We start from the raw sequence: 12,820 nt of genomic DNA, 5'->3' as shown, positions 1-12,820 counted from the left end.
GACTATAATAAAAAGAGAGTCAAACGTACTTAACTCTAGATATAAAGATGTCACGTGCCCTAGACATAGGATAAAAGCAAAGAATAGTTCAGATGCTGTGAAATCCTTTATACCACTTAAAATGCAGTGAGAGGCTGGGTATGGTGGCTCACACCTATAATCTCAGCACTATGGGAGGTCAAGGCAGGAGGATCACTTGGGGCCAGGCATTTGAGACCAGCCTGGGCAACACAGCAAGACCCCATCTCTACAAAAAATTTAAAAATTAGCTGGGCATGGTGGCATGTGTTTACAGTCCCAGCTACTCAGGAGTCTAGGTGGGAGGACTGCTTGAGCCCAGGAGTTCGAAGCTACAGTAGGCTATGATCACACCACTGAACTTCAGCCTGAGCAACAGAGCTGTCTCAAAAAAATAAACACAAAAAATAAAGTTCAGTGGGAGATTTGCCTATCTAATGATTTTTTTTTACCCATATGCTGAGCTGAATGAATGTGAGTTGGATAACACATCTTCAAATAACACAAATAGAGTACGGATTTTTAAATTTACATTAATTTTTAAAATGTTTAAATAACAATTCAGTTCCTCTGTCACACTGGCCACAATTCAAGGGCTCCAAAAACCGTATGGTAGTGGCTAGATACGGGACAGCATGAGTCTAGAGTTTAACCATAGGCTACTGAATAAAGAACACCATAACTAAGAGACAAAGTCAAGGAGCTGAGAAGTCAAGAGTATTGGAAAGATCGTCTACAAAGATAATGATATCATAACAAGTAAGTCAGAAATAGCTTGAGAGAGAATGTCAGTGAAACAGACGCTAAAAATTCAAGGAACAAGGGGAAAGAGACCCAGGGATTAGTAGCTAAGTGCAGTAAGAAGCGGCGGTGGACAGTATGGTCTCATGACCTAGGATTAAACAATGGCCAGTGTATGACAGACAGGGAGAATGATGGGGGTGACAATGGGAGGCCAGGGGGACATCTACTCCACCCAGCAGTCTGAGGGGTGTGACGGCAGAAAGCTACAACTTGGGAAGGCTGCAGGGGAAGCAACATCTCAGAGGAGAGCCAAGTCTCAATTATTCGTTTGGAGTGGACCCCAGTGAGAATTTTCCAACAGCCACCAGTGCCAGTTGAGGATAAGGATGCCGACAGTTAGTCCTCCCCTGTGCCTCTAGTACCTTAATTTAGGGTAGCTAAACTTTTCTTTGTTATATGTACATTGGGATTTCTCCAGGGAAAATTCTCCTTCTAAAGACTCTAAATCTAAAATTCAATCTCTCTGCCTCTCTTAAAAAGCCAGTGAAAGGAGGATCCCTGACCTTTAGGTGCTTAGCCATCATAGAAGGCGTTTCATCATAGTCACCAAAGGTGTTGGGAAGACCTGAGAAAGGATAATTCAACTATTATTGCAAATTGCCTTAACAAATATACATTGTATTTTTAAAGACTTTATGTTAATAACTATATAATTTTATATTTATATTAAATGATTACTTGCAAAAACAAACACATAATATTTACACAGTAAACAAAGAGATACCACACCTCCCAAAAAACTTAAAACACACACACACACACACACACACACACACACACAAAATTGCAGAGGAAAATAAACTCTATTATTTCTTTTCCATCTGAAAGAAAAGATTCTATTCACTGTTAGGCAGAACAGAATGCCCCCAGCCCCACCTCTTCCCATAAGGGAAATTCATTCATTCTTGTTACACAGCCGCTTGGGGGTGGGGGTGGAAGGAATACTACATAACCTTTGAACTAATTAATGAGCAACTAACATGCCATTAAAAACCAACAAAAATCAGCCAGTCTCCTTTCAAATAAATTTTCCCAAGTAAGACTTCAGCTTATAACAATCCAGTTTCTTATTTTATTTATTATCTGCTTCCAGTTATCTTACTCCTGGTGGGAAATAAAATTTATCGTGCATTAAAATGATATATTTGGAGAAAGAAGGCTGAAAAACGACTTTTCACTCTAAGTAGCTAAGCAGTGATCAAATACATTCACAGGGAAATCTGGTTAACCCTGAACAAATTACCAATATTCAATGGGAAGTTTGAGAACTGTCTACAAATATCTTCAAAAAATTTCCATATAATGAACTGCAAGTTCAAGCTTTCAGAGAAGAAAAAGGTAACACCAAACAGGATTCTTCCTTTGCTCTTCTACTAATAGAATGGACCAGAGAAAAGGGGTCTCTCTTCTCTTCTTTACACCCATCTTTCTGGTCATGTCCACAAGGCTTGCGCTGTCACCAAAGGCAAAACTCTGGTCAGTTATGTGACTAAGCTCATTTCCAGAAGTTTTGTACTGTTCTGAAGCTTCAGGGTGAGCCGAACTTCCCTCAGGTCTACAGGGAAACACTGCACACAGATACTCTTCATTTATTAAGTGTCAACTATACCAACATCTGCAAAACAAGATCTTTTATTCACGATCTCTTACCTCATCTACGCCATGTCTTATGTTACTTTTATCTCCCCATGTGTGACCCCCTTGAAACACATACCTGCATTGGGATAACAGAGGACATAGGCTGTTGTACATTTTCCAATCATTTCAATAAAAGGTCTCATTTCAGCTGCACCCAAAGCACAATTTAATCCAATGCTAGAAAAACAGAAAAAACATATTAAAAGCATCATCTCTCATTCATATTTATGCATATAAGTTATATATAGAGACAATATATCTAAAACCAAGTGGGTAATAAATCTCATTCAAAGCACTTTTATTCAACTACCTTCAAAGCCATCTCACTGAGGTCCCCTGCAGCACTAAATATTTTTGCCAATGTCTCCATCTTCAGATAATCTTACAGCTGAAAGACCCTGCCTATGGATGGACTCCTTAAATTAGTTCACATGGTATACTGTGGGGCAGAAATATCAACAAGCTAACACTGCTTTAAAAAAAAAAAAAAAAAAGCTGACCTGAAAGCAACATTTAAAAGGTGGGAAATCTTGGAGGCAGAAGGAACATGGAATGGTGGAAAGAAGCTACCCTTAAAGTCCAGGAGACCAGGACTTAGGTCCTACCCCACAGGCAGAGACCCTGCTATCCTAAAAGGTTGTCAGTGGGTGGCGGGCCTGAGGTCTTCCAGAATTTATGAGCCAACTGCGAAGTTACCAGACTATGTGATCTCTAATGTTTTCACATTTTACTTTTTTCCTTTTACTGTGATTCCTAAGTGCAATGTGGCATCCTAGACTGGATCCTTGAATAGAAAACAGATTATCAGTGGAAAACCCTTGAAATCTGAATAAAGTCTGGAGTTTAGTTAATATAGGTTAAATATCCCTAATCTGAAACGTGGAAATCCAAAATACTTCAAAATATGAAACTTCTTAAGAACTGACATGACCCACAAAAGAAATGTTCATTGGACCATATCAGATTCCAGATTAAGGACACTAAACTGTAAGTATAGTGCAAATATTCCAGAATTCGAAAAACTCTACAATCCAAAAACACTTCTGGTCCCAAGCATTTCAGATAAGGGATACTCAAACTATGGTAATATACTCTTAGTTTTTACAAAAGTACCATAGTCATGCATTATGTTAACATGAAAACTAAAAGAATATAGAGAAATTCTCTGCACTATCTTTGCAACTTTTCTATAAATCTGAAATGATTCCAAAATTAATTTTATTTAACAAACATCCAATACTCATTCATTTAAAAAATTCAGCAAACTAGGAATAGGGGGAAATTTTGACTTGATAAAGAGTATCTAGAAAAAACTTCCAGCTAACATCAAGCTTAATCATGTGAAACTAGATGCTTTCCTGCTAAGATAAGCAACAAAGCAAGGATACCCACTCTCATCGCTTACTCAATATTGTATTTGAAGTCCCTATGCAATAAGAAAAGACAGAAAGTAAAAGGTACACATACTGATCGGAAAGGAAGAAATAAAACTGTCTTTGTTCACATATGACATGATCGTTTATGTACAGAATCCCAAAGAATCACTAAAAACTCCTTGAACTAACAAGCAATTATACCAAGGTTTCAAAATACAAGGTAACTATACAAAACTCAACTGTTTACTTATATACCAGATATAAGCAATCAAAATTTGAAATTAAAAACACATGCCAGGTACGGTGGCTCATGCCTATAATCTCAGCATTTTGGGAGGCCAAGGTAGGTGGATCATCTGAGCCCAGGAGTTTGAGACCAGCCTGGGCAACACAGCGAAACCCCAGCTCTGCAAAAAATAAAAAAATTAACCAGGCATGGTGGCACACACCTGTAGTCCCAACTACTTAGGAGGCTGAGGCAGAAGGATCAATTAAGCCTGGCAGGTTGAGGCTGCAGTGAGCCACGATCATGCCACAGCACTCCAGCCTGAAAGACACAGCAAGACCCTGTCTCAAAAAAAAAAAAAAAACAAACCCATAAAACCATTTACACTAGCATCAAAACAAAAGAAATACTTGGATCTATATATAAAAAAAGACATTACAGTGGATCTAAATAAATGAAAACATACTTCAAGTTTATAAAGAGGAATAGGAAGACAATATTGTTAAGATATCAATTCTCACACTTGATCTATATTCAAAAGAATCCCAATGAAAATCCTAGCAGTTACTTTGTGACTATCAACAAACTGACTCTAACGTTTGTATGGAGAGACAAAAGACCCAGAATAGCCAACACAATAATGAGAGAAAAAACAAAAGTTGAAGGACTGACCTATCCAACTCCAATACTTACTAAAAAGCTCAAGCAATCAAGACGATGTGGAATTGGTGAGAGACAAACAGATTAATGGAACAGAATAGAGTCCAGAAATAGAACCACGCAAATATATTCAACTAATCTTTGACAGAAACAAAGGCAATCCAATGGAGAATGGATATTCTTTCCAACAAATGGTGCTGGAACTATTGGGCATCTGCATTTGAAAAAGTTAATTTAGACACAGACATTACATCTTTCACAAAGACTAATGGAATGGAACACAGACGTATATAAAAATTGCAAAACGATTAAAATTTTGTAAATAACACAGAAAAAAGTTACATGATCGTGGGTTTGGCAATGAGTTTTTAGGTAAAACACCAAAGGTAGGGTCCATGAAAAAAAAAAACTGATAACTAGAACTTCACTAAGATTTAAAACTGTTCAGCAAAAGAGAGTATTAAGAGCATGAGAAGACAAACCACATGCTGGGAAAACATATTTGCGAAACACATTATCTGATAAAGGATTTGCTATAGTTTGGATGTGGTTTGTCCATGCCAAAATTCATGTTGAAATTGAATTGCCAATGAAACAGCGTCGGGAGGTGGGGCCTTTACAGATGATTAAATCATTAAGATGGACTACTGTCTTTCTCCAGAGACTGGGTTAGTTCCCTGGAGACTGAATTAGTTCTCAAGGGAATAAATTAGTTCTTTAAAGTACGAGTTGTTACAAAGCAAGCCAGTCTCTTGTCCCCTCTCTTTCACACATGCTAACATGCCCTTTCACTTTTCTGCCATGCTATGAAGCAGCACAAGGCCCTTGCCAGATGTGGCCACTCAATCTTGAAGTTCCCAGCCTCCAGAATTGTGAGCTAAATAAACCTCTTTTCTTTATATATTACCATCTCAGGTATTCTGTTATAGCAATAGAAAGTAGAATATGACAGACTTGTATCCAAAATATACAAAGAATTCTTAAAATTCAACAATAAATGCAATTTTAAAAAACTGTCTAAAGAGCTGAACAGACCCCTCACCAAAGAAGATACATAGATGGCAAGTAAGCATATGCAAACGCTCAAAATTATCATGTTTTTAAGGAATTGCAAATAAAACAAGATACCACTAACACCTATTAGAATGGCTAAAATCCAAAACTGATGCCACCAAATGCTGGGAAGGATGCGGAACAGCAGGAACTCTCCTTCACTGCTGGCGGGAATGCAAGATGGAAAAGCAGCTTTGGAGGATAGTTTGGCAGTTTCTCACAACACACATAGTCTTACCATAAGATCCAGCAATCCTCTCCTTGTTATTTACCCAAATGAACTGAACACTTATGTCTACACAAAAACCTGCCATGAATGTTTACGGGAGCTTTTTTTTTTTAAGAAACTGATGTTTATTTTCCATCAGCCTTATTTCCATGTTGCTTAACAGCCCGGGTAAGAACAGCTTAAGACCATTCAGTGGTTGCTGCTACTCATTCAGTGGCCTGAGCAGTGGGAGCTGCAGACCAGTCTTCTGTGGCAGGCTGAGCGCTCCAGTCTCCAGTTGGGAACTGCTTAATAGGCACAGAGGGCACCTGCACACGTCAGACCAATCTGCAACCTCAGGCTGAGTAGCAGTGAACTAGGGAGCTGGAGCGTGCATTCACCCTGAAACTCCTCCTTGGTCACAGCCTTTTCAGTAGCAGCCTGCTCTTCGTTTTCAATTTCTTCAGGATTTCTGTACAAGCAGGGATCAGGCATGACCTCCCGCAAGTGTCCACGGGAAATGGTGCCATGCATGTGCAGAACTTCCCAGGCCAGCATCCACCACATCAAACCCACCGAGTGAGCTCCCTTGTTGCATGCAATGGCGATGTCCACATAGTGCAGAGGGGAATCTGTGTTACACAGAGCAATGGTAGGCAGGTTAACATAAAGATGTCTCCACAAGAGGCTGCTGGTCAGCCCTCAAGTCAGTAACCACAAGAAGCCGTGGTTCCCGGAAGGCTGCCTGGATCTGGTTAGTGAAGGTTCCAGAAGTGAAGCGGCCAGGAACTAGAGTGGCTCCAGTGGCAGCAGCAAACTTCAGCATGGCCCTCTGGTCAGTATTCCTGGAGGATATGACACTGACATCAGCAGGGTTTTTAATGGCAACAACGGCACTGCCAGCAGAAGCTTCTCCCAGGTCCTCTTCAGATTTATGATGTAGATCCCATCATTTTTCCTTTATAGAGGTACTGTTTCATTTGGAAGTCAAGATTGGTGCCACCTAAATGGGTTCCTGCTGCAAGAAACTTAAGGACATCCTCCTCTTTCATTTGCAGGGCATCCAGGGCTCCAGACTTTATGAAAGTTTCCCTTTAAGTTGCAATGGGAATCCAGAACAACGCTGGATGGACTCCTCTGTGAGTAGCACAGAAAGGCCACGGGAGATTTGTTCATAGTTGCTCCAACTTGGAAGCAACCAAGATGGTCTTCAATATGTGAATGGAAAAAACCCATAGTACGTCTTCGCAACGGAATATTATTTAGTGTTAAAAAGAAATAAGTTATCAAGCCTACAAAGACATGAATGAACCTGAAATGAAGATCACTCAGTGAAAGAAGCCAGTGTGAAAAGGCTACATACTATGTGGTCTCAACTATATTCCATTCTGGAAACAGTAAAACTTTAGAGACGGTGAAAAGATTCCTTGCCAGCGAGCCGGGACAAAGAATAAATAAGTGGAGCACAACAGATTTTGGGGGCAATGAAACTACTCTGTATGATACTGTAATGGATATATGTTACTCATGATATATTTGTCAAAACCCACAGAATATACAAAACCAAGAGTGAACCCTAAGGTAAACTACAGACTTCAGTTAATAATAATGTATTGATATTGGTTCATATTGTAATAGGTGTACCACACCAATGCAAGCTGTTGAAAACAAGAGAATTTTGAGACTCCATCTCAAAAGACAAAAAGAAGAGAAAACTCTGTCTCCTGTTTTCAAAACCTAGGTCAAATGTCACCTTCTTTACAAGCTGTCTCTAAATCCCACAAGAACTCCACTACCCCACGTATTGCCAGATTTTTATTCATAGTTCTGTATAGCATTGTGTATTTTATATTTTAATTTACTTATGCATTTCTCCTAGTGTGGACAATTCCACAATGGCCTGTATTCCAGGACATATAGTAGTATTTCAATAAATATTTGATGAATTACCAGTAATATAAAGGCTCTATCCCACTGTTCTATAGTTCGTGATAAGCGCAAGTCAGTAAGCAAAAGTTTCCTACATATATGTAAGAATATGTATCCTTTTCACATATTATTTGCTGCCTTCTATCTGCCCCTACAGTCTGTAAGATTCGTAACGAAATAGAGAGCAAATACATTCTCTCTGTGAATGGACTGTAGTTGAAGTCATAGAAAGGATTATTTTTTTAAATTTTTAATTAAACACTGAATGGATCAAAAGTCAGAATAAACTGAATGTTTCCTTAAGAAATAAAAACATAAATTATTTAGACCTCAATAAAACCTCATCTTGGGACTCCTGGTGGTGAGGCAGTGGCAGGAAGAACGTCCTCTAAGGGGCCCTTGAGAACTCTCGGCAAACTAAAGACTCCAGTGACACCCAGGACAACACAGAGGTTTTACCTAATCGCTAGGAAAGACTACATCATTATTATTAAGATCTTGCATTGGTGTGGTACACCTATTAGAATGTGAACCAATAGCAACACATGATTAGTAACTAAAGTCTACAGTGTACATTAGGGTTCATTCTTGGTTTTGTATATTCTCTGGGTTTTGACAAATACATCATGAGTAACATATATCCATTACAGTGTCATTTACTTAACCACATAACAAATTCAGACTTAGCAAAGGGGCGGGAAAAGAGAAAGACAGTCAAGGGAGGAATGCTCCAAACACTCACGGATAGGCACAAAAATTTAAATAAACTAGATAAAATTTATCTTCAGAGACCCCTACACTTCCTACCCTCAGTTTTTCTGTTAAACATTTATTACATCCCTACTATGTGCCAAGAATTCCACTAAACACTAGAGAAATAAAGATGAAGAGACTGCTCAGAAAAAAACTCGTAAGCTGTGAAGAAGGCCCTCTACAACCAGTTCAAGACAACGATTTTCTTAATTGTCAGGCCCAATCAAATGTCTATTAATGCACTTTAAATTAATAGCACTTTTTAAGAAACCACAATATGACATTAAGTCAACTGTAAGATGCGCTCTGTAATTACAAACATTTAAGTGTGAAAAAAAAGAACATCACATAATTGATAAAATGTGATATAACACAGTGGTTAAAAGTATGCTCCTGTCCCCAGATTCTCTATTTACTTCACCTTGGGTGAGTTACAACCTCTGAGTCTCAGTACCCTTCTTGTTAAAATAGGGACATTAATACCAGTACCAACCCTCAAGGTGTTACTGCCAGAATTAAAGAAAGAACTCACATAAAGCACTTAGAACAGAGCCTGGCACACAGCAAACTCTCAACAAATGTCTACTACTCTTACTTTTTATGGCAAAGGCTAAAATAAAAGTAAACAAAGAACATCGATCTGGGCTAGTGAGAGAGGGAATGTTCTCTGGAGGGAAGATTCTTGAGATGAGTCTTAAAGGCTAAGAAGTCAGCAGAGTGAAGAGGTATGGTGGACGGAAATGGGGGAAAAGGGGAAGGGGACCAGCATAGCTTCCAGGCAGGAAGAACAGAAGAAAAAAGCCCAGGAATAAAAAAAAAAACTCCAGGCAAAAAACAGTATATATACTCAGATACTCTTCCATGTCACTCAAAGTACACGATTTAAAACATTTTGATATGAAAAATAAAATGTAAATAGGGAGATATTTTTAAATAGATTGTAAAAGTCATGTTAATTTAATTGTTTAGAGACAGGGTCCTGCTATGTTGGCCAAGATGAAATACAGTGGTTATTCACAGGAGCTACAGCCTCCAACACCTGGCCTTAAGAGATCCTCTCCTGCTTCCACCTCCCAAGTAGCTGGGACTACAGGCACACACCACCATGCCAAATGCCATATTCACTTTACAGATAAAAACCTGAGCTTTAGAATTCCCACCTTATTCCATGACTGACTGCTTCTGGTTGCCTCATAAATAGGGAGTGGCACTGCCCTAAAATCTGCAAAGCACCGTAAACTATAAAGGGCACACCTACAGACAAACAGGCAACCATATGAGAACTTTTCCAGTCCCTCAAATTGACCCATTTAGGCAGCAATCTTCTGAATCCTTTTGGGAAAAGTCAGAAAGTACCTAAAGGAAACTCAATATAGAAGTGGTACAGTAAAAACATGTGGAAGCAATCCCCTCCCAGGTCATATTCCACAGCCATGAGAAGAGGTTCCCCCATAAAGAAAAGAAGTTACAGAAAGATGGATCACTCACCAGAGCGGTTCTGCATGAGACAAGCTGATGACAAATGCCTCTCCTGTCTGTCCAGAAAGAGTCCGTCCACTTTTATCAACAATCGTCCCTGAAATCTGAATTGACGAAGTAAGCAAAGTCAACAACACAGACTCAAGAATATAGCTATAAGGACAAAATCCAATGAACAAGCTGACTTCCTTTGCTCTTTTACAAGGAAAAGAAATGTGGAACTCAAATTCAAAGGGAGCACTTTCTATAACAGTCAGAACAGACATATGCCAAGAGATCAGGGGAAGAGGCAGGAAGCCACAGAAACAGAGACAAGGGAAAGTCACTGAGGCAAAAGCAATGACTGAAACAACTTTGGAATTCACACATCCAGTCTTATTAGAGGCAGTTTTCCCAGAGATAACATCAAGTTATCCTGACCTCCTGCTGTTAAACATGGGACTTATCTAACACCCTTGTTTGGATTCAATTCGCTTCTCACCAAGCAATTTTAGGACTCAGCAGAGAGGTCTGCCTACTGAGTTAACAAAGTAGCAGGCTGGTGTCTTTGGTGTTGGCTATGTGGCCATCAGCATGCAAATCCACCCCTCCTTGGGCCTTAATGAGACTTGGGCCTTGAAGCCAAAGGCACTGGGCTTCTTTTGAACAGCTTGCAGTGGGCTTCTTTTGAACAGCTTGCCTTTCATCAGCTACTTCTAGATTCATTTTCCTTGCCTCTCCAGATATAAGACTGTTATTAGTCTAGAAGTGGTGGGAGGGAAGTGAACAATGGAACTTAAAGTAGGTGAGTTCTAAAAGATACTATTAATAGTTCTACTATGCAAGGCGGGGAAAAACATGCTCAAAAGGACAATTATTAATAGAAGACAGAATGTATTGTGCAAACACTTTAGAACTTACAAAGATAGGCCGGGGAGCATATTTCTCCTCAAAAAGGTTTTGGAGTGCAAACACAGCTGCCTGTCAGGGAAAAAAGAACGTCCGTCTTTATTTCTGAGACTGTTTCCAAGATTAGTCTAACTTCCTGATTAGAATGCACCCTTTTCTAAGACCTCTTCAGATAAGATATACATCAAGCTCTCTGGGAAGAAGTGTCTTCCTTATAAGGCACAACTCCAGCACCCCTTTCTCAAGTGTAACACTGTGCATATTAAAACAAAACAAAAGCTGACTGAAAGTTCACCTAGGAACTAGTATTTCCTCTGAGGAGGAGCTAAAGGGTATTCTTTCTTCCTTTCCTCAGTAAAAATTAAAAATAAATAAATAACCTCAGGAGGCTGAGACAGGACGATTGCCTGAGTTCAGGAGTTCAAGGTTGCAGTTGAGCTGTGATCATGCCACTGCACTCCAGCCTGGATGACAGAACAAGACTCTGACTCAAAAATTAATAAATAAGAATGTCCCTGCTTTTCACATCCTTTCATACACATGGTAGGTATATGAACCAACAGTATCCATCATTGCAAAAAACAGCATCAGCTTAGATTAGGTAGTAAAGGTACAAATCCTATGTTATTCTGTGCTGTTCAGTCCACGTATTAAGTTCCAGGTAATGGATCTTCTCTTTTTATCATTTTATTTCTTGATTTTAAGATATGTATGTTTTCACAATTAATTCTCTGAAATCAGAATGCAACCTGTAATTAACGTGTACCTTTCCTGTGATGGTAGGTTTTTTTCATGGAAAGTTACTAAATCAATAATATCAGAATTTCCTCTTTAGAAATAGACAAATTGATCCTAAAGATCTTATGGAAAACAAACATGTAAGAATAGCCATGAAAAGGGGTATCTGGAAAAGGGGATGGGACTCAATGGAAAAAAAAAAAATCTAAGCCTACCAGTTACTCAGACATATTCTAATTTTATGGTAAATGGTACAATAGCGTCACATCAGCAGACAGATTACTAGAAAACACTAGATCCAAATGCACTCCAGAATTTTGGATGATAAGGATAATGTTCCACATCATTCCTATCACTGTGAAATAACAGGATGCTTAATAGATGGTGGTAGGAGAACTAAACTTTAAAGGAAAAAAGTTAGCTCCTGATTCTATTTCTCACTCCAAAATAAATACCAGATGCATCATGAGGGACATTAGTTCCATATAATAAGAATGTATACCACACATTTGAAAACTTAGAAACTCAACAAAACATATCTTTAATGCTTTATCCCCTCATGTTAATCCCTCTTATTTCTAATCTAAACAATACCATGACTCTTTGCAAATGTATATCCGAATCTCATTTCAGATATATTCCTTATCTTGTTTGTTACTGCTCTCATTTTCAAAATGTATATCTGAATTCCTTTTCAAATTATAATTTGTTTACTGGAGATTCACAAAACAATTTCTAAAAAGATATATTAAAAAGAACCCAATGAAAGTCATGTGTTAAGAACAAGGTAGGGTGGTCATCCAGCTTCAGGCTGGTAGTGGCTCTCTACATTCTTCCTGCTTGCAAGTACTTTAGAAAATGATTTTTTTGAAAAGTTCAAAAACTCTGGACCTGTGGTCTGATTCCCACAACAATTAAACATTTAATGAAACTGTAAAGTACTAGGGAGGAAAAGGCCATTTTTTCATTTTTTTCTTCTCTTCGACTGAGGAGTGCCTCTGTAACTATAGTCTCCCCCTCCACAACAAAAAAAAATAGAATCTGTAAATT

General features: G+C 38.7%; 1 protein-coding gene and 1 pseudogene across 2 annotated transcripts in view; both read right to left on the bottom strand.

The window, feature by feature from the left end:
- Nucleotides 1-12,820, bottom strand: part of MTR (5-methyltetrahydrofolate-homocysteine methyltransferase) — a 105,980-nt gene that overhangs the window by 73,909 nt on the left and 19,251 nt on the right. For both annotated transcript variants that reach the window (XM_007989889.3, XM_007989890.3), the window contains exons 7-10: nt 11,045-11,104; nt 10,154-10,248; nt 2,537-2,637; nt 1,326-1,387 (exon numbers count right to left, since the gene is read on the bottom strand). In XM_007989889.3, coding sequence (XP_007988080.1) covers nt 1,326-1,387; nt 2,537-2,637; nt 10,154-10,248; nt 11,045-11,104 — 318 coding nt within the window. The remainder of the gene's footprint in view (nt 1-1,325; nt 1,388-2,536; nt 2,638-10,153; nt 10,249-11,044; nt 11,105-12,820) is intronic.
- LOC140710314 (small ribosomal subunit protein uS2-like) lies at nt 6,082-10,100 on the bottom strand (annotated as a pseudogene).

This window comes from Chlorocebus sabaeus, chromosome 25 (genome assembly GCF_047675955.1).
Source record: "Chlorocebus sabaeus isolate Y175 chromosome 25, mChlSab1.0.hap1, whole genome shotgun sequence".
Classification (NCBI taxonomy): domain Eukaryota; kingdom Metazoa; phylum Chordata; class Mammalia; order Primates; family Cercopithecidae; genus Chlorocebus; species Chlorocebus sabaeus.
Note: the sequence above shows the minus strand (reverse complement) of the source record. Positions and strands in the feature narration are given on the sequence as shown.